At 43.1% G+C, this 22,436-nt stretch overlaps 1 protein-coding gene across 2 annotated transcripts; it reads right to left on the bottom strand.

Annotated features, from left to right (window-relative positions):
* Positions 1-2,730: 2,730 nt before the first annotated feature.
* Positions 2,731-20,934, bottom strand: map6a (microtubule-associated protein 6a). 2 transcript variants are annotated; one of them, XM_068721308.1, is made up of 5 exons: positions 19,935-20,934; positions 8,170-8,383; positions 7,763-7,977; positions 4,916-5,026; positions 2,731-3,345 (listed from the first exon to the last, which is right to left on the bottom strand). In XM_068721308.1, exons 1-5 carry the CDS (start codon positions 20,630-20,632, stop codon positions 3,189-3,191), a joined length of 1,395 nt encoding a protein of 464 aa, XP_068577409.1. In that variant the 5' UTR covers positions 20,633-20,934; the 3' UTR covers positions 2,731-3,188. The 2 variants fall into 2 exon arrangements, with proteins under 2 accessions (XP_068577409.1, XP_068577410.1); XM_068721309.1 differs by lacking the exon at positions 4,916-5,026.
* Positions 20,935-22,436: the final 1,502 nt, after the last annotated feature.

Here is a 22,436-nt window from a genome sequence, read left to right as displayed (position 1 = left end):
GACACTTGGGGGTGCTTCTGTCACAGTTCTTCAGCTCTGTAAAAACAAGGCAAGATGGCGTCCTGCATGCATAGAGACAACATGTATATAGAGGACAACATAAGGTATGAGATAATATAAGAACAGCCAACATTATTCATCTTTAATCAGATCAGGGCTTGAGAAAATGATCGCAGCTCAACAGAGCTGAAGCAGAGGGCCCAGCCCCCCCCCCCCCCCCCCCCCGCACATCCCATAATCCCTCATTGTTGACTACAGGGTCATAAATGCACCTCTTGGTTCGACGGCGAGGGACTGAATACTAAACAACAGAGGCTTTCTCTTTTGAGAGGAGGTCCCTGGAGACCTGAGAGAAGGGGGCCTACACTACCATCTGGAGGGCTGCAAACCCCACCTCCTAATTAACCCTTCGGCCTCACCGTTTGAGACCTGGCAACCCGTCACTATGGCAACAGCCCAGTGCAGGGATGGATAGAGGGAGGGAGGGAGAGCAACCGCGATCAAAGGGGAGAAAAAGATATCAGTTTAAAAGCGTGGAATGTGCCTTTATTCTTGATTCGAAACAACTGCAGGATTCAGACATTGACTCGGTCTGGGCTTCAACTTGAAATGTCTGCTGCCTCTTTTAATGAATTCATCTACTGTGGATGGCCTTGATTGCACTGGATTGTAAAAAAAACCAGCAATGTGCAGGTGTTACTAGCAACAATCTAACATCGTTAAATACGCAAAACAAGTGTCTAGGGAGTGATATTCCCAAATACACAGATGACGCCTCTGGGATTGGGAAGGTGCTCTGGAGGAGAAAATAGTTTTTTTTCCCACTCTGTACGTCTATAATCCGGGAAGCAGCAGAGCCACAATCCTCGTAATGGCCCTGCAACATGATCCGTGTCTCCACAGTCCTTCTTCTTTCCTCCCTCTCTTCCACACTTCCATCTCTCTCTCTGGTGGTGCAGGTCAGTGCAGCTCGGGGACACTCAGTCGTTCATCAGGCTTCGTGCCCTGCTTTCTCTCACACAGGTCGTTACTAATTAAACATCCTGGTTGTGGTTTTACAGAGCAGCTCTTCCTCCAAACACCTGCACTGTAATGGAATCGAAAAAGTGAGCAGTGTGATTGCGCTCCTGTCTGGAGACTGTTATGAAATCTCAGTCGCCCACTATGTGACTTTTGCTAGTCAACTGATCTTGATATTTCAGTGGTGGAATGTTACTAATTACATTTAACACTTGTACTTTACTGTAGTGTTTCCTTTTCATGCCACTTCATACTTTTACTCTACGTTTCACTTCACTTCCTCCGCCAGGTAAGATCTAAAGTACTGTATATGAGGATTGCTTTCTTGTTGTATCTGAAACACATTCATAAATACATAAATTAATACATCCCCGGTCTTTCTATACTAACAACAAGTATAAACAAGGTAACAGAACAGAAGACGGTCCTCTCTCTTTGGATTGTCCTCTTTGAGAACTACAGCAAGATGGCTGACTTGCTGATTAGCACTGACAGATTGAGAGTGACTTCCCCGCCTCCCAGTGCTAGTAGACAGCATTCTCTCCAATCACAATTACACAAATTCCAGAAAGCTTCAGCATCAATGCAAGTTGTGACGATCCGAAGCTTAACCACGCTGCGTGTGCTCATTGTGTTTGCTGTGCATCTATGTGAGGGGGCGTGAGCATAATCAGATAAATTGTCATTTACAGTTTGCCATGAAGCTAACAGCAGTAATGAGGCAAAGCCAGTCTAATGAGGAGCAACATGGACTGTGACAAGGAAACAGCTTCTCTGCACCAAAAGCTCAAACCAGCTGCTTGGTCTTGTTCCACGTCATGTTTCTTAATCTCGCTCTCTTCCGCTGGACTCTAGGCCATAAATGAAATATGAGGATCTGCATTAATGAGGCACCAAACAAGCTTGCCAAAGATGCAGCTTGTGATTTTTAAAGAAAGTATAGGTAATTCATCGGTCTTTGTCTTTTGTTGTTGTCTTGGAGTGCAGACAGGAGTGCTTGGTAACAGCTTCTGTCCTAGTTTCTGTCCAGCATACATATGGTTGAACCAGCTGAGTTGTACAGCTCCAGGCTTGTTGCAGTGTTGTATAAACTTGCGGGGGTTGGGTATCAAACCTCAATGTGTTATTATTGTGTTGACTTAAATGTGTCTGTAGCACAGTATCAGAACTGAGAGCTGGCTTTGAGCGTCTGGTCGGAATCACAATGGTATTTGTGCTTGTGTTTATGTTTTTTTTAAGCAATTCATCCGTCCACAAAAGGCTTTCTACAACTTCTCTCACACACACACCTGCAACAGACTTGCAAAGTTCCCCTTTAAGACATATACAAATCTTGTGCTCTGAGTAATAATTTATGGTTTTCCCATTTTCAATGTACGTGCACTGGATTTTTCCACATCACACTCATAAATTGTGACGTAAATTGCATACTTGATCGTGATTGGCTTCCAAACTGGTTGTGATGTCACAAAATCCTGCTGGTACATATGTTAAATGCAGATTAAATATGAGCTCACAGACACGTTCCCCCTTCAGCAAATTAATGTAAAATAAAAAGTTCAAGTGAAGGAACAATAAGCTGAACACATTTTTAAAGTGGAGGTGGACTTTTAAAAATGTTTCTTTCATTAAAGGGAAAAAAGTATAATTTTGGAAAGATACCCAGTGTCACACTGCATCCAAATTAGGAGCCCTGTGCCTTTTCTACTTCATGTCTTCACACCATTCAGACTGCCTATTTGTGAATTACTGACCATACAACAAAAACTACAATACAGTGTTGTAATGTGCAAGTTATGAGTATTTATTTAAACTAAAACCGATCAATGCACAGCACAGTTTCTGTTGTAATAATTGTCGAAGCACTTTATGGTGTGGTATTTCTAGTGATGGTGACTTATTCTTTTAAAATAAATTGCATGAAACCAGAAAATGATGTAGCACCTTTGGAATAATGCCATGGGTCAAACAGCTGTGACCTTAAGAGCTGTCTCAAACATGCGTGTTTCAAATCTGCCTCTGAGCTGAACTTTTTTTGGGGAGGGTGGGGGGTGGAAGGGAAGATTTCACCTCTTGTCTTAATCCAACTTAGTTGCAAATACTAGATATCTACAGTACAGAGCATCAGTCTGTATAAGGTGTATCTGCCTCCATCGTCACGGGCAGAGCTACTCAGTCTGGCTGCCATCTAGGGCAAAGCGTACGACTCCGCTGCTCCTCCGAGGCTCGGGTCTCTCCAGCGGTGGTGGTGCTGGTGGTGGTTCTCCTCCAGCAGCACCCTGGGTATGATGATGACCGGGTCGGAGAACCTCGTCCTTAGCATCTCTAGGAGGCAGCACATGGGTTAAGACAGCAGAGAAGGAGGAGACAGAAAGAGACACACGATGAGGCATTTCTCCCAGGCGAGCAACAACAAGTCATTGGGCTGAGCACCCTGTGACTGCTCATTTCAGAGGAGAATACCAAGCTTCTGTTTTAGGGCCGAGACCTCAGCATGAGACAAAGAGACGACATCGCTATGGAGGCCTGTTTGCTTATTACTAATATAATACAGAAAAACTCTTGATAGAATCAAGTGACTCAACTATGATACTTAACAAGACTATACAAACCGCTGTTTTGTGGGGATTCACATGTAAATGAAAGCTTCTTGTCTATTTCTAATGATGCATTGGAGAGCTTTGCTTTTAGATCAATACAGGCCTTTGGATTGAATCTTTACTTGGACCCATTCAGTAAGTCATGAAGTTATGAACTTCAGGGTGCCAATAGTGCAATGAGGGTCTCGGGGTGTTCTGTGACAGAGTATCTACAAGATGCAATACACATTTGAATGATAATACATTAGCAGCAGTGAAGATCATTAACATGCACTTAAAATGTCCAAAAATGCTTCCAAAGCTGCCCTCATTCCAGTCATACTTACCCCTCGTCTTATATCCAAGCTAACACTCAAAGTCTAGACCGAATTCTTTAAATGCAACATCGGATTGCAGGTCCAACAGAAAACAGAGGCAGCATGCTTTAGAGACAAAACAAAACCACTGTAGTGCAATACATAGTATGAAACGTCCACCCGGGGATGGCAGGCTAAGATGCAAAGTGCGACGGCTTCAAACATGTGAGTGATCTGCCTCATAAATGGAGGAAATAGTGATCTCCACTAGTAATAGTTCAATAATTATACAGTCATGCAGTTTCTTTTACAGAGCCAGTGTGTAGGATCTTGCAGGTTGCAACCGACATGTAGAAACATGGCGGCCGGCTCCGTGAAGAAGACCCGCGGCTAATAAGCTAACGAAAACACTTATTCCGATTCTTATTTTCAGGTGATTATACACTTAAAAATATAATAAAGTGATCAAACGCTTACATGTATCCTAAAAGCTTGGTACAGAATCATTCCTATACAAACTTTGTTTCAAAAATGTGTCGATAGTAATCAAGCCACTACGGCGGAAAACACGCGGTGTCAACCGTATATTCCATCTCTGCCGATAGAACCCCCTAAATGCTACACACTGGCCCTTTAAGAGTGGGTGCATTAAAGCAGCTAACAGAGGTCCAAGGATGGGTGATGTTTGGACTAAACCTGGGGCCTCCTTAAGAATAGGCACCTTAAGGAACCTTACATGTAGGATGTGACAGCAGGCAGCCCCCCCTCCCCCACCCCACCCCACCCCACTCTAGTGTCCATATGGAAGAGAAATATACAGAAGGGTTGTGACCGGAGGAGTGGACCAGAGGTAATGCGGTAAAACCAAAAAAACAAAACTGGGCGACTGTAATAGAAAACAAAAATCAAATCACAACTCCATGAGCATGTATGAATGGGAATGAGTGGCATTTACAGCTCGCGGTGGATTTCCCTTTCGTTGCTCTCGCGATTGATTACCTTGGATTGGGTAGCGCACAGCCCCACAGGTGTTGCTTTAGAGTCTGCACCCAGCCAATATCTCGGATTGGCTGGCAGAGTTGTATGTAGTGGTACTGTTTTAGCACAACCCTTCAAATGAATCAGAATGTCACTCATTAGCACACGACAAATTGGACACAGTATGAAGAAAGAACAATATGATCTCAGCAAACGTAATATCACACATTTGTGGGTGTTTTTTTTTTTTTGCATAAAAGAGGATAATTTGTACATTAACTGGGAGCCTAAGAAGCACATGACATCTTATTCTGGAATGAGTTTCTGGACGTCCTTTTTACGCGCATGTTGCTCTACAAGTCGGGTAACTTCTTGGAATATATTAGAGACACGATGCAAAAAATAATATATTCTTCAGTTCTCACTCGAGGGCAACATGCGGGGCCATGCGGGGAGGACGTCAGAGCTCATGCCAGAATGTGGCGCGGTCTTGGATAAGCATAGAAAGAAGTTGTGAGAGCAAAAAATTCTCTTCCATGTGGATGCATTTAATGTCGTCTGTCTCACAAAGACAAAGACAGGGACAGGAGACACGCCGACAGATACCTGCAACCGCTAGTAATAATAATAAAAGCAAGAAGACACTGCTTTTTCTGCTTTTTTTGCATTTATTTGTAATGTTTCATTAAATATGAGCAAGCAGATAGAAACACAAGCACGTCACAGTCATTTTTTTGGGCCCAAGACATAACTTTCTTCACCATACTTTCTATCCTTATTTGCCTAATAGTCACAAAGATATAGCACAGGGTGTGTGGTGTGCTAACGACTTTTTACATTGACCGCCCCAACAAGCCCCCCAACCTCTCTTGTGGTACATGACAAAGCCCCCCCCCGACCAAAGGCTGCAAAATGCTAATGAGTCGCCCCTGATGGGGCAGCTTGGATAGACATGGTGGTGGAGATGGTCGCTGTCAGGCGCCACAGGATGTAGAGATGGTGCAGTCGTCCACTCACAATGGAGGGGAGGATGCTGAGAAGCAGAGCTAATGAGAGCAATGAGGTGTGTGTGTGTGTGTGTGTGTGTGTGTGTGTACAGTGCTCTTCTAATCCAAAAACAAAGAAAACAGTGATCTCTCTATATATGCTAAGTGAAAACAGCTTTGGACCAAGATGGTCATGTAGCCCTGCTATAATATACTGTACTATAATTTACACAAGAGAGGTTATAATTAGTCTTAACAGATAAACACTTACGATACAACTCACTTCCTGTCCCCCTTTTTCTTCAACACATCTCACTGAGGAAATTTGGATTCAACCAGAATTTATAATTTGGTTTTGGTGTGTTTTGCATGAAACCTCTTACACTTAACGCGGCACCACCGTGTTTCAATAAATAAACTAAACCTCATCACGCCAACATGTCTCAGGCTTTTAGAACAACATGGATCCAGAAACAGAGATCGATGAACATTGGAGTCACACGTATCACATCATTGAGCCCTTATTGGGGCTGTATTAAAATACAATATGGTGTTAATAACAGATACAACTTATTATGTATACATAAAACTGGGATAAAACTTCTTATCCTTGTAGACAAATGGCAGTGAATTGTTCACGACGTATGAGGAACGTGGATCTGTGCTTCATCCATACGGCTCCCTCTTTAAAGGTTATGTGAAAAGCGCTATTACGCAGCAATATGAGCTGTCCTGCTATCGTCCCATGGCAGGCTAATCATATTGGTTACGGTCACCCTCGGCAGAGCACACTTACAAAAAAAAGGAGGTGTGCGTTTCTGTGCACGCTGCTGCAATTGTGTAACAGCTGTGAAGCCTTGCAGAGGGATCAGTCGTAGTAAATAAGACTGAATTCACCCCTCTCTGTTTCTCAGAAACGTTGTTACTCTTCTGCTAAATGTCATCATGACTGCACGACAAGTTATCATCTAATTCGATGGGGAAATGCTCATCTGCCGTTCAGATGGCTGGTGTTTAATGCATAATCAGTTTAGTGTGACCCAGATGCTTCCTTGGCAACAAATTGGGTGTAAAAAAACCTAAAATGCCGCTGTATGAATGAGCAAATGGGATGAACAATTTCACGTAGCCTTCGACAGAGTTCAGTTCACAGTGAGACAGTACAAAATCACATTAACAAAGCGTCGCATGATGTTGCCCAACGCATACTTTGAGCCCTGTGAGCTCTACCGTGAGCAGAGAAGGTAGCAGGTACAAAACAAGCCGCGGATCAGACACTCATGACTAACCAAGCGGGACGTTTATCAAAGATTTTCAGAGTTGTTGTTAATTTAGTAAACGGAGAAATCATATCCAAAGTGCCAATTCGATTATCTTTTCTCCCAACAAACAAAAAAAGGTGTGTGGGGGAATCCTTGATAAACTCAACAAAGCAATCTGCTCAGCTGATCAAAGCCTTCAGAGTTGCTTGTCGGGGGACCCATGCAACGAGAGCCATCCATTGTCTAGCCAGGCAGCCTGTAGCCATGGCAACCTGGAGATGGAGGAGAGCAGAGTGGGGGGGGGGGGGGGGGGGGGGGGGGCATCAAATGGCGGAGGAGGAGGATGCTCCCACCCACTCGTTACTATAGCGATATAACATAGTGTGAGGTGGGAGGAGCGATGACATGTCATGCCTAAAAACCCCGACATCTTGTTATCATTGTACAAACGTAGGCAGCAGGTAGTGAGAGAGGACAGAGGAGAAGAATGAGCGGATACTGAACAGAGGAGAGGAGAAGAAAGAGATGATGAGAACCGTAATTCATTTTGCAGCCTCTGTGTGTGTTGTCCCCCAAAAGAATAAGGAATAAAAGGAGAAGTAGTGCTAAATGATTTTTACTCTTTTGCCTCAGCCAGTTTGTTGTTCATCTCTTTACTTTTCTCCTTGTCCCCCACCGCTGGCTGGTTCTCCAGCTGGTTCTCCGAGGCCGTCTTCTTGGAGCCCCTCAGCGTGGCGCTCTGCTTATCTTTGGCTTTCTTCGCTGGCTTGCCCTGGCCTGCCGCCGCCGCTCCGGGCTTTTTGGGTTTAGTGCGAAGGGCACTGTACCTGTCAACCTAAGGAGGTCAGATAGCGGAAATGAGATTCCTGAGCTGAAATGCTCCATTTGTGGCTAGTCATGTCTAAAACTGTGCTGTGCAATGAGATGAGGAATATCACACTACAGTAATATAAAGACTTTCTTTTGATCTCTCCCCTCCTTAATTGATTTTAAAGCCTACTACAAAGTCAGAAAGGCGTGTTCTCACCTGTTTGATGGGGTCTATGTAAGGCTCGCTGTACAAACTGCGTATCCTCCTCCTGTCCAGGGCCTTGTTGTCAGTGGGCCTCAGCGGGGCTTGGCCCTTGTATGTGGCACTGTAGCTGGTCTCTAGGCTGGTCTTCTCATCCGGTGGCAGGTACTGGGACCTGGCCCGGATCATCTTTGCCGGCTTCACATCTCTGTAAGCCTTGTACTCAGTTCTGTGCGGAAAGAAGGAAGTCGGGCATGATAAGTAAATGGACTGTGTGGTAGAGCTTAAAAACCCATCAATAAGGCTTATCAATGAAGAGTCGTGACAGTGAACAAGTGACAAGCTAATTCATTTCAGTTAATGCACAAAACACAAAATGTTCAGGACCTATAGCTAGAATACTTTTAGCTTAAAGGGTCTCAATTTAAAGGTATAGTTTTGTTCAGAGATTGATAACGCTCTCATGTTTGTAGGATAAATATGAAGTTACAGCCGTGAGATGGTTAGCTTAGCATCAAGACTGGAAACCGCTAGCCTGGCTACGTCCAAAGAAACTCCAGTCCAGTCTCAGCCGGATGCCTGGTAACTTTAAGACTTCAAGAGCTCTCTGCACTCGGCCAAGAAATACAGTTTTATTAACACAAACAAGTAATTAGAGAGCTTTAGATTCTGCTACCCCCGCTTCCATTTTTATTATGCTAAGTTAAGCTAAGCTAAGCAGCTAGCCTAGCTTCATATTTAGGGTACAGACATGAGAGTGGTGTCCATCTTCTCATCTACCTCTTGGTAAGAAAGCAAATATGTATAATTCTTAAAACGTCAACTTAGACCTCCAACGCAAATACAGACGAATCTGTTTGCTTTTAATGAAACATTTCCCACGTGTCCCAATCACTCTTATGCTGGTCCATCATACTTTTTCAATATTTTGTTATATACTTCATTTTGTATTTGTTTTGTGGCTGATGACTGTGGTATAATTATCCCCATGCAAATCAGTGATTATTTTGGGACTCTGGTGTGTATATATACTGCTGTATTTTGTCTGTGAAAACCGTCTTTATTGGAGCGTCATCAAAGAAAGCCTCTATAAAAATAGATATCACATTCATTGCAGACAGCGTGACATCAACGTTGTCTGCAGAAAAGGTGTGAAATGAAGTGGTGCATTACTACTGTAGAGCGGAGTGTGTCGGAGGTACGGTAGGTGGGAGGAGCTTTGCACCGCCGTCTGATGGTGTGATTTTCTGTAGTCCTCACACAGCACTTCTGAAGAAGGTCAGCAGTATGGCAGTCACACAGAGCAGGCCGGCCTGCAGCATGAGCTCTCCACCAGTGACTCTCCCCACATGTGTACACCTATGGACGGGTGTACCACAGAGGACAACCAGGTGCATAGTAAAGCCCTTTACTTCAAGACATCACACTGTATGTCTCTCTCTCTCTCCTTTACATTGTGTTTTCTCTGTAGTACACTTTTGTTTGTTCCATAAAATTTATAAAAATAGAAGAAAAAAATGCCTCACAAACGACACACCTAAACACAACTGTTTTTCCCAATTATTTTTCTGTCTATCAATCGACCTTGTATTGGTGTAAAAAAACAAATCTACTGTAATTCACCTTACAGGAGAAGCAACAAACATTCATTGTTATTGTGGGAAAAAGAGGAAGATGAATCGTGCCTTTGCTTTAAATGTTAAAGCTTGTGGGGCTCGTTAATCTTCATTAAAGGTCATCAAAATAATCTAAACCTGATATAAGAGGAGTGAGCTTGAAGTTTATCTGTACATCTTGTAATGACTATTGGCTAACATTTTTATGAACCATGGATTTATTTCTCTTTACTTCTTTAACAGATGGAAACAAAAGCAAAAACATTTGCTCTTAGCTTTTCTCTAAAGAAAATGAAACAATGGAAAATGTCAGCGTGTAACATCAAATGATCGTAAAATAAATCAGCTTTTAAATTGCTATCAATGTTATAAAAAGGGAGTATATGTGTTCCTCTACACACCGCAAAAGTTGGCTTGAGTGTCCTCGTTCGTAAAAATTGTTTATTTGGCGTCTTGCTTCCCCTGCAATATGATACGTGATGCTGGGGCTAATTACAGAGGAAAACAGATAGCTCTGTGTTTCAGGCCAGTCAGATGACACATCGGGTCTCCCCTGTGGATCCAGTGCAGTCCCAAACACATAACATTTCCCCTAATGCAACACAATGCAGCGCGAGCGCTCAGAGCCACGCAGTTGTAGCCAAGGTTCAGTGAAAGGTCTCCGATCCCTGTGGCAACATCAGCAGAGCAGACAAGGCCGGGCTGCTGCATGAGAGCCTCATTAGAACAAAAAGTCATCTGGAAAGATATCACATATCAATAACTGGCATCTACGGAAATCTGCCTCGGAGACTGCGTGTTCCTGTTCAGTGCAATCACATTTCAGGGACAGTTGTATTGATTCGACATCTTTACTGATGGGGGTGACCGTGGATAAGTGGAGATCAGGGCCGCCTTTCAACCAGAGTCGGTGGTTCGATCCCCGGCTCCTGCTCCACTAGTCTCATGTCAATGTGACACTTAACCCCAAAGTTGCTCCCGTAGCTGTGCCTACGGTGTATAGATAGATACTGAATTGTAAGTTGCTTTGGATAAAAGCGTCAAATGACTGTACTACTTTGAAAAGGGAGTTATGAGAGGGCAGCTGAGTTGTTGATTTTACATCACAGTGTGAAAGCTGTGCTCCAACCTCAAATGTTGTTGAGGTTGGTTGTCATGGGATAGCACTATAAACCACACTAAAAAGGTGAGCGTCATGGTTCGAAAGAAATGGAGTGCTCTATTTCTATGTGAATTAACGAACGGGCCATTAAAATGGATTTGTTTAATTAAAAATAGCGCCTCTTGTGCAAAGGTTTGTCACCGGTGACAAAGATCACGATGAGACCTGAGACACGTAACAATATGGCGATACGCCTGTGAACAATAGAAAACGTAGGTTTTAGCTAACATTAGCAGTTAGTACCCAGTTAGCTTAGCTAAACGTTTTGTTAAATAATGTGGCACACAAGCAGGAATTTCATGATAGTACTTACTCAAGTATATCATTTAACCTTTGTGAAACTGTGTTAACGGTATGCTAATAAAGACAGCTGACATTTACAAATCATAATTGATGTTCAATTAAAACTTGAAATGCTTAAACTCTCTTAAACATCTCATCTTCATAACTATATAATTAGTTCCCATTAATCTAAACATAAATCAGCTATCAGACGTTAACATTTAAGCTGTGTTTAAACAAAACTGAGGCGTAAAGAGTAGGGCTGCAACAACGAATCGATAAAATCGATTAAAATCAATTATTAAAAGCGTTGGCAACAAATTTCATTATCAATTCGTTGTGTCGTGCGATTATTACGCCACTCAATAAGTCGGAGATGTTTGAGTATTAAAAAAAAAAGTTGAGCAGAGCGGAGGTAGAGGAAAGACCATCGGAGAGACCCGTAACGTTGTTCTGAAACACACGGTGGAGGCAGAGAAATCAGTACGACCTAAGTCATCCAAGGTGTGGGAGCATTTCTCACTGAATAAATCGAAAAAGTGTGTTAATTGCAAGATGTGCAAAAGCGACATGGCACGGCACGGGAGCACCACGGTGATGATTCAGCATCAAAAACGTAAACATGTTGGAGTCCTTGATGAGGAGGAAGGGAGTTCAACAGCAGGATACGTCACTACAGAATCCTACTGTTGTTCCGTTTTGAAGTGAGGAACGTAACGTCCCTCCAGTAGCTCTTCTGGTGCTGCTGTTTACTCGTTATCCTGCTTGACAAGCATGACAAGTTAGCGTTAGCTCGTTAATAACAGTAGTAAAGCAGGGGTGGAATAGTTTGCAAGACTAAAGACACGTTTTTATTCACTCGCCTTTTCCCCGCCGATTCATCGATTAATCGAAAAAATAATCGACAGATTAGTCGATTATTAAAATGATCGTTAGTTGCAGCCCTAGTAAAGAGTCGTTTCATCATATTGTAAAAAGCAAACTATTTATGATACAAAGGCTGGTGACAGTGACATGGCTGCTGAACACCGAGGAGAGGAGGAAGTCACACAGAGAGCCGTTACATAACCGGACTGAAGTCCATTTTCAATGCTCGGCTGGGCCAAGAAGCCACAAAGACAGGCTATACAACAGGGTCCAAGGCCAAGAGTCTAAAGCACTCACATCGTGTGTGTGTGTGTGTGTGTGTGTGTGTGTGTGTGTGTGTGTGTGTGTGAGAACGACAGAGAATGAGGCAGATTGTGTGTGCGGACAGGTTCCACAGTGTGAAACACCGGTCTGTACTGTAACATTGCTGCTATTCATGGACATATGACTGTGTAACAATAAAGCCTGTGTCTCTGAGGTCAGACTGTACTTGGTACTTATTTAAAAACGAGTGTTAAAAAAGCTTGCTTGGGTCAGCAGGCGTCATGTCACAGCTACTGTAATGGGCAGATTACTGCGTGACACCGCAAAACCAGCAGTTCACTGAGACTGACGCCGAGGTACGGAGCATACCTTTTTGTTTGATTATTTGCCAGTGTCGGGAAGCAAAAAGCTCACAGTTAAAAAAATAATTATTTTCATGTCATAGAAGGTGATACACCAAGTGCTTGTCATAAAAAAAGATACACCTTTCACCTCACACTCTGCAGGTTATGTACACCTAGCTTTATTTGTCTTGTCTTCGGGATCCTTCCGGATGTCACAGTATTTTAGCTACGACTAGCCGCTCGATGGCTTGCTCTGTCGTTCGACAAAAACTTTGCCAACAGGCGCAACCTCCGGTTCTGCTGAGTGAAGCTGATGCAGACACAAAACGTGCATTCTCTCGACTGACCAGCAGGGGGCGACTCCTCCGGATGCAAAATGAAGTCTGATTGTATAGAACTCTATGAGAAAACAACTCTACTTCTCTCTTGATTTATTACCTCATTAAACATTGTAAGTTTATAGTTTATGGTCTCAATCGCTAGTTTCAAGTCTTCTTCAATACAGCAACTCGCTGGACTCGAGGCTTCATAACCAATGGGTGATGTCACGATGACTACGTCCACTTCTTATATACAATCTATGTTCCCCACCACGTTGTTTCGCCCTAGGAGGCTGAAATGGGGCGGAGGTCAAGTGTTTGCGAGGGTGTGTGTGAATGCATGCACGTACGAGGTCGCAGCTGTTGCAAATGTGTGCTTGTTTTTGGTTTTCTTATGGACAGTACAGTCAGTTAATCTGTTACGTGACTGTAACAGACCTTGTTGAGAGCAGTTTCAGGTATAGGAACTATGAGAATGAAAGTAGTTCACAACAAGGTCTGTGGATTATCTTCAGCACTCGGGTCAGGATTCCGGGAAAGAGTCATGACTTTTGATTTTTCCAAATGTATTAGTCCTATTAAATTAGAGAAAAGACATGTCTATGTCCGATATCTCCAACACTAGGCAATTCACACCAAACCATTCTAGATAAATAATATCTGATAAATAGCACTACAGGTAATCGTATTTTGGATTTTGGGGTCAACCGACCCTTTAAAATTAACAACACATTTCCTCATCTCCTATTTTCTCTTTCTATTAATATCTTTTATTTCTGCATCGTTTCCTCCATCGTTTTTTAGGGAAAAGGTTCGGACCTGTGAGTCACTGCGGCTCAGGCAATGCCATCATACCGCCTATGATATTTCTTCTGTGTGACGAAAGCTGCTTTGGACGGCTGACCGCGCTGACCCGCTGCGGTGGAGGGGATGTGCGGAGAAAGGCTGCGTCGCTACAACCGAACACTGCCGTGTGACAGGGGTGGACCCACGCCAGGGTACAGCGCTGCTGAGCTCCAGGCAGCCCGACTCTAACACGGCACAATCTGGACCTCTCACCACGGGAGGGTTATGGGTAAAAACGCCTGCAAATTTCTGCACTGTGGGATTAAACGCTGTCAAGCTACACAAGCTGACCTTGACACATAAATAGTACCATGACACGTTACTAGCAGGCCACATAAAACTAGCCAGGAGAAAAGCAGTAAAAATCCATTTTAGTCCAGTAAATTATCCTTTTTTGAGATGATGCTATTGCTTATTATCACCAAACACAAAGTACAGCTGAGGCCGATGAGAATGTCATCAACTTTTCAGGTGTTTTGTCGTAAACTAATGTACCGATTATGTCACTATAGATGAAAAGTTAAGGGGTCACCAAAGTTATTACAGTTCATCCTGAGGGAACCATTAAAATCTGCCCCAGTCCCTTGTATAAGTTATGTTTTCTTATTTTCTTCACTTCCTGCTCTTGTGTGTTTCAGCGAGGGGATCACAATGTCAGTAGGGTTCATCCTCTGGGAACCATGAATGTCTGCATAAAGCGTCTTGGCAAACTACCCAGTAGTTGTTGAGATATTATTCTCTGGAAGGTGAATATACTGTACAGCGTTAAATCCATCCATGCAAATAAATCACTACCAAAGTCATTTCTAACTCTGTATATTATCTATGTTTGATAAAATGTTTATATCATTATAAATGGAATACTGTAGGGCTTCGGGTGTTTTTTGTTAGACAAAACCAGCATTTGAAGATGTCAGCATTGGCTCTGGGGAACTAACAGTTTTCTGTCTTTTTAGCTAAGAATTAATAGTTATAATTGTATTATAATCACATCACGTTAGAATGCACTTCTGCACACTGCTGGGACAAACTTCTGTGCAGTTATGAGTGACGGTGACCACAGTGACTGGCTCTAATCCCACACCAGAGCTGGCTCCAAATCAAGGGCCGGACCACTGCTCCCACAGTATTCCAAGCAATCAATCGGACCAGAAGGGAACTGTAGCTTCATATCCTAGCAGTGCTTCTTGGTGTGTCAACGGGTGAGGGCCTGGCTTCTGGTCAATACTCCCTCCTCCCTCGGGGACCAGTTGGCCTCGTCTCTAACTCGCAGCCTCTCTGTGGCTTCTCAGGCAGCGGCTCAATGGAAACAGCTACACACTGAGAGCTGGAACAGTACATTACAGTATTACATGGGCTTGTCTTCGGGTCACAAATGATGGCTCCCACACAAATTTTCTAAGCGTTCTCGCTATTGTCAGCAATGACAGTAATGCTAATTTCTATTGGAAAAACAATAACAAAAGTGTTGATTTCAGCATTTTTGTTGTGCGCTTTGTAATAATGATACAGCAGTGGTCAGACTTTAGTCAGAGCTGCAGGTTTAACTGGGTTACAGTATCTTACATAATTCAATCATAACCAGAATCAGATCTGAAGACATTTCCTTGTAAATGAACTGTAATCACATGTGATGAATCAGATTAAATTGGTTACATAAGACAGTGAGCTTCAGCTGTCGGAGCTCTGAATTGATCAACAAATGAATACTGGATATCAGCTGACATTTCAGTATTACATTACCACTACCCCGCACTGGGTGTATTTTCAGGGAGCAGAAGAAAAAAAATCAAAGTTTAATTTGTTCTGCAAATGAGTTACCTTGGGACATTTCTGTTTTTCTGCATTCAGTCCTTGTCATTAGAAACATGAGACTTGGCTGACTCTAAGAGGATCATTTCTAAATCCATCGCCCTCTTTACAGTGTACTGTCCAGCACCACTTCTGCTACTGTGTGTGCGCTCTGTGAACATGACAGGAAAGACAAACTCATTTTCAGTTGATGGGGAGTCCTTGTCTGGGAGAGGGAGGAGCTTCTGTGCGGGAAGAAAACCAAAAGAAGAAGCTGCAATACGTGACGCAAATTAAGATAAATTCATCGGTCTCTCTCTCTCTCTCTCTCTCTCTCTCTCTCTCCCTTCTTGAACTCACTAAACCTGCATCACCTGCCCCACTGTCGATGATGAAATTCTATCCTTTATGCAACCACCTCTTTGTATGTCTTTTATTTGACGCATCGCATAATTGAACAAATAATGGCTGACAAGATGAAGACTGGCTTTTGTCTTTTACAGCAGTGCTGGTAGTTAAAAAAAAAGAAGACACTAACAAAGACTCCAGCAGCTGCTGTCTGAGGCTCATGACTTATTCTCATGCAAAAAATGACATTTTAAACATAATGCAGCGAGGTGGCGGCGAGATGAAGGCTGGATGGGGCTTGTGACTGGGAGTCTGTTGGTGGAAAATGCTGCACCAGTTCAGGCAAGAAAAGAAATAGTGAACACGGTGGTTGGCAGAAAAGTGCTATAATTGCCTTTAGCATTTCCTGGGTGCACTGCAGAAAAAAAGCCATTGTGCTCTCTGCAGATTAATACAAGTTTTTCAAAAAAACTGTAGAAAATAGAGCTGAGGGGAACAGGACTTCATGTGTGATTGGCCCGGTGCAAACCAGCAGAAAGAAATGGGGGGCTGCAACAGAGTCTATATATAGAGCTACTGTACACATTGCTACAACCATTTCCCGACTGAGACAGGACGTTGGAGGCCAATACTGATATCTATAAGTTTAAGAAATGGTTAGTTGTCTCACAGTACACAAGCAGTCTATGCTGATGGTCTCAAAACAACCTCCGTTGGGATAAATAAGTGTAATAACAAGGTTTGTGCTGGGTCCCTTTACTATTTACACCACACATAAACAATTTTCTCACTCCAACACAGACTTACAATAGCCATTTTTATGAGTAATTTTTCCATCTGCCTTTGACATTTTTCTCTGAATTCTCTCATTTCTGAATGCAGAAAAGACTAAATGTATTTTCACTCATTCACTCACAGACTCACTCACAGACTCACTCACAGACTCACACACAAGGCCAGATTGTCTCCCAAGTTAACATACGACCGGTCGCTGACAGGGAATGTAGCATTTCGAAGGCTATTTATAAACAGAGACCAGCACAGTGCTCACTCTACATAAAACTCTACATAAAACTACAATAGGCCATACATTAGTTCCAGCAAACTTCACGGAGAAAACAAAGAGGGCAAAACAGCACCACTGATCTGTTTCAACTGAATATTCTCTGGTCAGCTAAAAGCACAGAAACAGAATCCATCTGCACGTTAGCGTGTCGTTCATACCGAGCCCGTTTGTAACCAGTGGGCCACCGACAGCATCATCGTCGCTTCACTTGTTAAACTGGCTTTGGCAGTTTAGATAACAGACACTCAAGTGTCCTGCTGTTATTACAGACGTGTGAACTAACCACAGACGCTTGCCTCGTTCATGGACTGCAGGAAGAATAGAGGGGAAACACTGGAGGGGATTTTGACATTATAAATATGATTTATCTAGCTTTAAATACATCTACACAAATCTTTAAGTTGCCCAGATATATGCAGCCAAAGTTACAGTCAGCACATTAAAGAGGATTTACTTCATGGACTCTTTTCACCATTACTTCCAAGACAGAGACATTTCTGCTGTACTGTTGTCTTTAGCGTATTAGTGGCCTGAGCATAAAGCATGATGACGGCTCCTCCTCAGGACCGATCTCACTCCTGCTATCAGCGGTTCAAATGCTTGCTGGCAAGCTGACCACTACAATACTACATGATCACAATGTTGACGAAACGTTTGTTTTCTTTTTTAGATGACATTGTTTCTGTTTGCCATAGCACTGGGAAATAATTCAACGTTATCATGTGTCTCTATAGTGTCTTCCATTAAGATCTTATTCTGATGACGTGATCATACTGCCTTACTGTTTTTACAAGATTGTGTGGAATGATTCCAAGCAAATTGTAGTTTTTGTTCGATGTACCAGTAAACAGTGGAATACATACAAACCAACATAAAAATACTGTTACCAATATCGTGACATTCATTTCAACAACATCGCCCAGCCTTAATTCAGGAATAACTGCAGCGATGGTTTTGTGTGATTATGCATAGTAGCTCAACAACGAAAAAGTGATAAGAAAGCCCAAAAATACACATTTTTTGTTAGTGCATATGTTATGTGTTAGTGAGTGTGTGCAGTCTTCACACTGTATGCACACTGTCCATGATATTAACCCACAGTTGACCTGCTTTAAGTCTCCACTGGCGGAGTAAGATAGAGAGCTGACTGGGCTTCTGCTCGTCATGGTGCAGCCATTTAAAGGCATGTGTGTGTGTGTGGGGAGGGGGGGCGACGACACACACCCCAGGCTGCACCCTGCTGACTGCTCAACACCACAGGCAACAATAGGCACCAAACAGCTGTAAGACTCGCTCACACTTTTCAGTCGGGGTTTCTGTCTCAACCCAAATCTGCACTCTGGGGCAACACCGACATCAACATATCATTTAGCATCCTTTGTTGGCAACACTGTGAATCTGGTGATAATGTTTTACAGATTACAGTACACAATATAAATGCCGAGATATTACTCTGCTGAAGGTAAGTCAAAGAATGAGACACTGGATGCTTTGAAAATCCCCCAAATCCACAGATTACAGCAGCAGTAACTAACAAAAAAAATCCCCACAAGCCTCAGGTGTGAAATGGATGTGGTTTATCTCACACTCTCACAACCAACAGCCTTCCCAGAACATAAATGCAACCGATAACATCGAGGCACAGCTTCAAGAGACCTGCGTACAGTGGCGGTGACGTGCGTGACTTGATGCTCATCCATCCACCGGTTCCCATCATCCTCTGGAACATTGCATAACAGGGCAGAGATTACCCTCTCGGACCGAAACATCAACAGTCAACTCCACCTTTCAATTTAATTGAATTACCTTCTGTAGGGAAAATAAAAGTTGACTGATCTGTCATGTTTTCACATGCTGTGTGAACCTCTGGGTTGCTTGTTTTCTCGAAAACAAGCTTTCAATCAAGTGTGTGAACAACTGTTTTCTGTTTTAAGATTGAGTGATGAATTTGTCACCCCAAATTAAGTCCTGCAATGTGGAAAAATTCACATTTCTCATGCCAGGAATGTAACAACTACGTATTTCATCATTTCAATTGAAATGTGAGGGTTAGGTATTTTTAACAAAATTTTTTTAAATGTAAATGACTGTGATGGCTTTTGGAGCTGGAGTATTCATATGCTATCTTCTGACAAGTTATTTTTTGTGCGTTCTCCTTTTTAATTCCAGCAACAAGAGCGAAAAGTGTGCTATAAAATCAGTTGCTTAGGTTTAGAACATTGACTTTTGGTTTCACAAAGCATACACACAGCGGTCTCCTGGGTGAAAGTCCTATGTTTGTCAAACTCATCTGTACACCCCAATCTCCACACTGACCTTGTCCCTCTTAACACCACGTCAGCTGATTTTCTTAGAGGCAGCTCTGCAGGTCCTGGCTCACGATGACAGGATGCATAATTTTGTTACGTTTGCCCTCACTTTGACAATGCAAATTCCATGTTTGTTGTGCACTCTGGTTATGGCTATGTAAATAAGTATTATTCCACTAACAGAGTAAGGTTTAAATTGAAGTAAACACACCTTAAATTCTTTATTATGACATTTAAAGTGTTATTTCACTTTGTATCTTGTGGGGAGTGTGTTGCAGTTTTGAAGGGGGAGGGGCCATAGAACATTTGACTTACACCCCTCCCCTCCCAACTAATTTTCATACAGTCCCTAAACATTTTCACCTGACAACAGATGAATTGCTGTGTTTTTTGTATATAGACATGTACAGTCGGTCTATGCAAAACCTCTGATCTTTCTGATAATCAAGTGAATGAATGGTTTACACAGTATAACACCAATTTTGACCCCTATGACCCTTGGACGCATGAGGCCTCTGGACCCCCAGCTTGGTAGACACATATAAGGGGCAATGTATACACTCACGTGTACGAGCTGTCGCCTGTAATCTCTTGTTTGATCTGCCTGTTCACAGCATCCGCCGCCGCCCTCCCTTTGCCCTCTCCTTCCACCTTCAGGACAACTTTCTTCGGCCCCTCCTGTTTACTGGACCTCTTTTTCCTCTCCTGTCCCTGCAGCAGGTCTTTCTCCTGCACCTTGTCGGCGATAGCGCTCTTCTCCACACCGCTGTCCGCTCCCGCCGGCTGCTTCGCGTGCCTAGGCCTGTCCGGAGCCCGGTCATCGGAGGGAGGCTGTCTCTGTATCCAGGGATGGTCGTACCTTTTCGGGATGGGCCAGGGTTTGAAGTCCTTCTGGTACTGGGTCTCGCTGTTGAACGGCGTTTCCGGTTCGTGGTACTCGTTCTTGGGTTTACAGCTCGGCTCGGGTCGCACTTTCCAGTGCTTAAAGTCCTCGCGCATCACCGAGCCGCACACGCGCTCCTCGGAGACGCACCTGCGCGGCGGCCGCGCCGCATTCGTGGCGCGGGTCTCCGCGCGAGACGGCTGCGTTTCTATGGCGACCCGGCCCTGGGAAGGGTGGAGCGTTGGCTGCAGCTGGATGTGCTGCATCTCGGAGACGTCCGTGTACTTGGTGAAGACCAAAGGCACCGCAATGTCAGCCTTGTCCAGCTGGTTCCAGAAGCGGGCCATGCAGCACGCCCTGCTGATACAGGGCCACGCCATGGTGGGCCGTAGAGAGCTCCACTACAATACAATCAGCACCGGGTCCAAAATGAAGTCAGAATATGTCTCTACACTCCAGTATCCTGGTATGGCAGAAACAAGATGTCCGTGTGTCAGGTAGCACGGAAAGGCTCCAATACCGTTGACGTTAGATGGAATTCAGTAAATCCATTTTGCTTCCGAAATAGACCGATTTGAAGGATTTTTATTTCAAAGACAACCTTGCTAACGTTTGCTCTGCCCGTTCTGTCCCGTACGTCTTGCTACATCACTCCACGGCATGGCACTGCACCGAAAAACAGCCCCGCCCGCTTGTAGCCTGCTCAGCATCCCGGAGACACACAGAGCTGGGGGGGGTCAAGTCGGAGAGAATATGAAAAAACTTCCGGCTTAGCCTGCAGTCTAAAAGCCTTAATTGTGTTCTTTTGAATTAATGTAGTTAAAAATAAACATAAAAAAGAATACCACAAGAGATGTATCCCATAAACTAATATATCCTAGACAAAGTCTCTTCACGTCGCATATCTGTAGCCATATACAGTGCGGTCTGCTGCTTTTACTTTTGAATGAGGACATACATTTCCGATATAAAGCCGATAAACACGGTGAGCTTGATGCACGTTTTTTTTTTGTTTACGCACACTGCGTGGTGGTACAGGAGGAGATTTTTTGGTCCAGCCATCACTTTGCTTCTGTTTCTGTCAATGTTTGAGAATGAGAAAATTAATAGTCAGAAATGAGAAGCATTCTTACCTGAGGTAACCTAAATACAAATACAAGATATATATTCTAGGAAGATATATAAAACGCTTATTAAGAATAAATACATATTATGATACCACATGAATTGGTAAAAAAGAAAGAAAATGAAGCAGAATAACATTGCCAAACACTATTAGACTTAATATAATTAATAGAAAGTTATTTTTCATATGGATGGGAATTATGAAGTATAATAGTAAATTTAGCTTGTCAAAGCCATAAAAACGGTCCACACTGTTAAATGTAAGCTACTGATTCATGTGACAAAGACACTGCTGGCAGACTGTGCCAGCAAATAGTAGAACACATGAATACAAACCCCGGGGGCCTGTTTCACATTGGACTACAATTTCTAAGACATCCGACAGACAAGCACATGATCTAAACTGAGGATTTTATAATGAAGGCTGACAGCTCATTTTCAGAAGCAGTCGCTCTTACACAGCTTTAAAGTGGGATGTTTTCTTTTGTTTAAAGGACCGGTGTCTAGGATTTAGCGGCATCTAGCGGTGGGGTTGCAACAGAAACCCTCCCTTTGTAGCTATGGTGGCCCATTTGCACTGCATTCACGCCACCAAATACAAGCTGCCACTATTATTATTTAACCAGATAATATCCATTGAGATTAAATCTTTTTTTCCAAGGGTGATCTGGCCAAGCAGGCAGCAAAGTCAAACATTGAGTGCAATGTCAATTTCATACACACAATAATAAAAAAACAACAATACATTACACAGTGAAAACTAAAGTACACTCATCAACAGAAGAGGTAAATAAACAGAAAAAACAAATGAAACAGACAACGATTCTAAATTCCAGGTGATTTTACACAAAAGAAAACTTAGTTATGAAAATTTCATTTCATTTCTGCCGATAGCTCTCCTAAAAGGCCACACGCTGGTCCTTTAACTGCATTTACTTTTTGTGTGCATGGGTGCAGGTAAAATATTAACTGACCGTGTATTGAAGGTCACAAGGTTCGTTTATTGACATTCTGCAACACAGGGTTGCGCAAATAAAATGCGAGTTGTAATCCCTTTAG

Source organism: Cebidichthys violaceus, unplaced genomic scaffold, assembly GCF_023349555.1.
Source record: "Cebidichthys violaceus isolate CVI_PGR_0920_01 unplaced genomic scaffold, fCebVio1.0.p SCAF_27, whole genome shotgun sequence".
NCBI lineage: Eukaryota > Metazoa > Chordata > Actinopteri > Perciformes > Stichaeidae > Cebidichthys > Cebidichthys violaceus.
This window is presented reverse-complemented; position numbering and strand designations above follow the sequence as displayed.

Excerpts from the sequence above, each read along its gene's own strand:
- map6a (XM_068721308.1), bottom strand. The coding sequence starts at position 20,632 with ATGGCGTGGCCCTGTATCAGCAGGGCGTGCTGCATGGCCCGCTTCTGG. Across the intron at positions 8,384-19,934 it reads ACAGGCGACAGCTCGTACAC|AACTGAGTACAAGGCTTACA; the intron begins GTGAGTGTATAC and ends CTTTCCGCACAG. Across the intron at positions 5,027-7,762 it reads AAACTGGCTGAGGCAAAAGA|GGTTGTGCTAAAACAGTACC; the intron begins GTAAAAATCATT and ends ATTCATTTGAAG.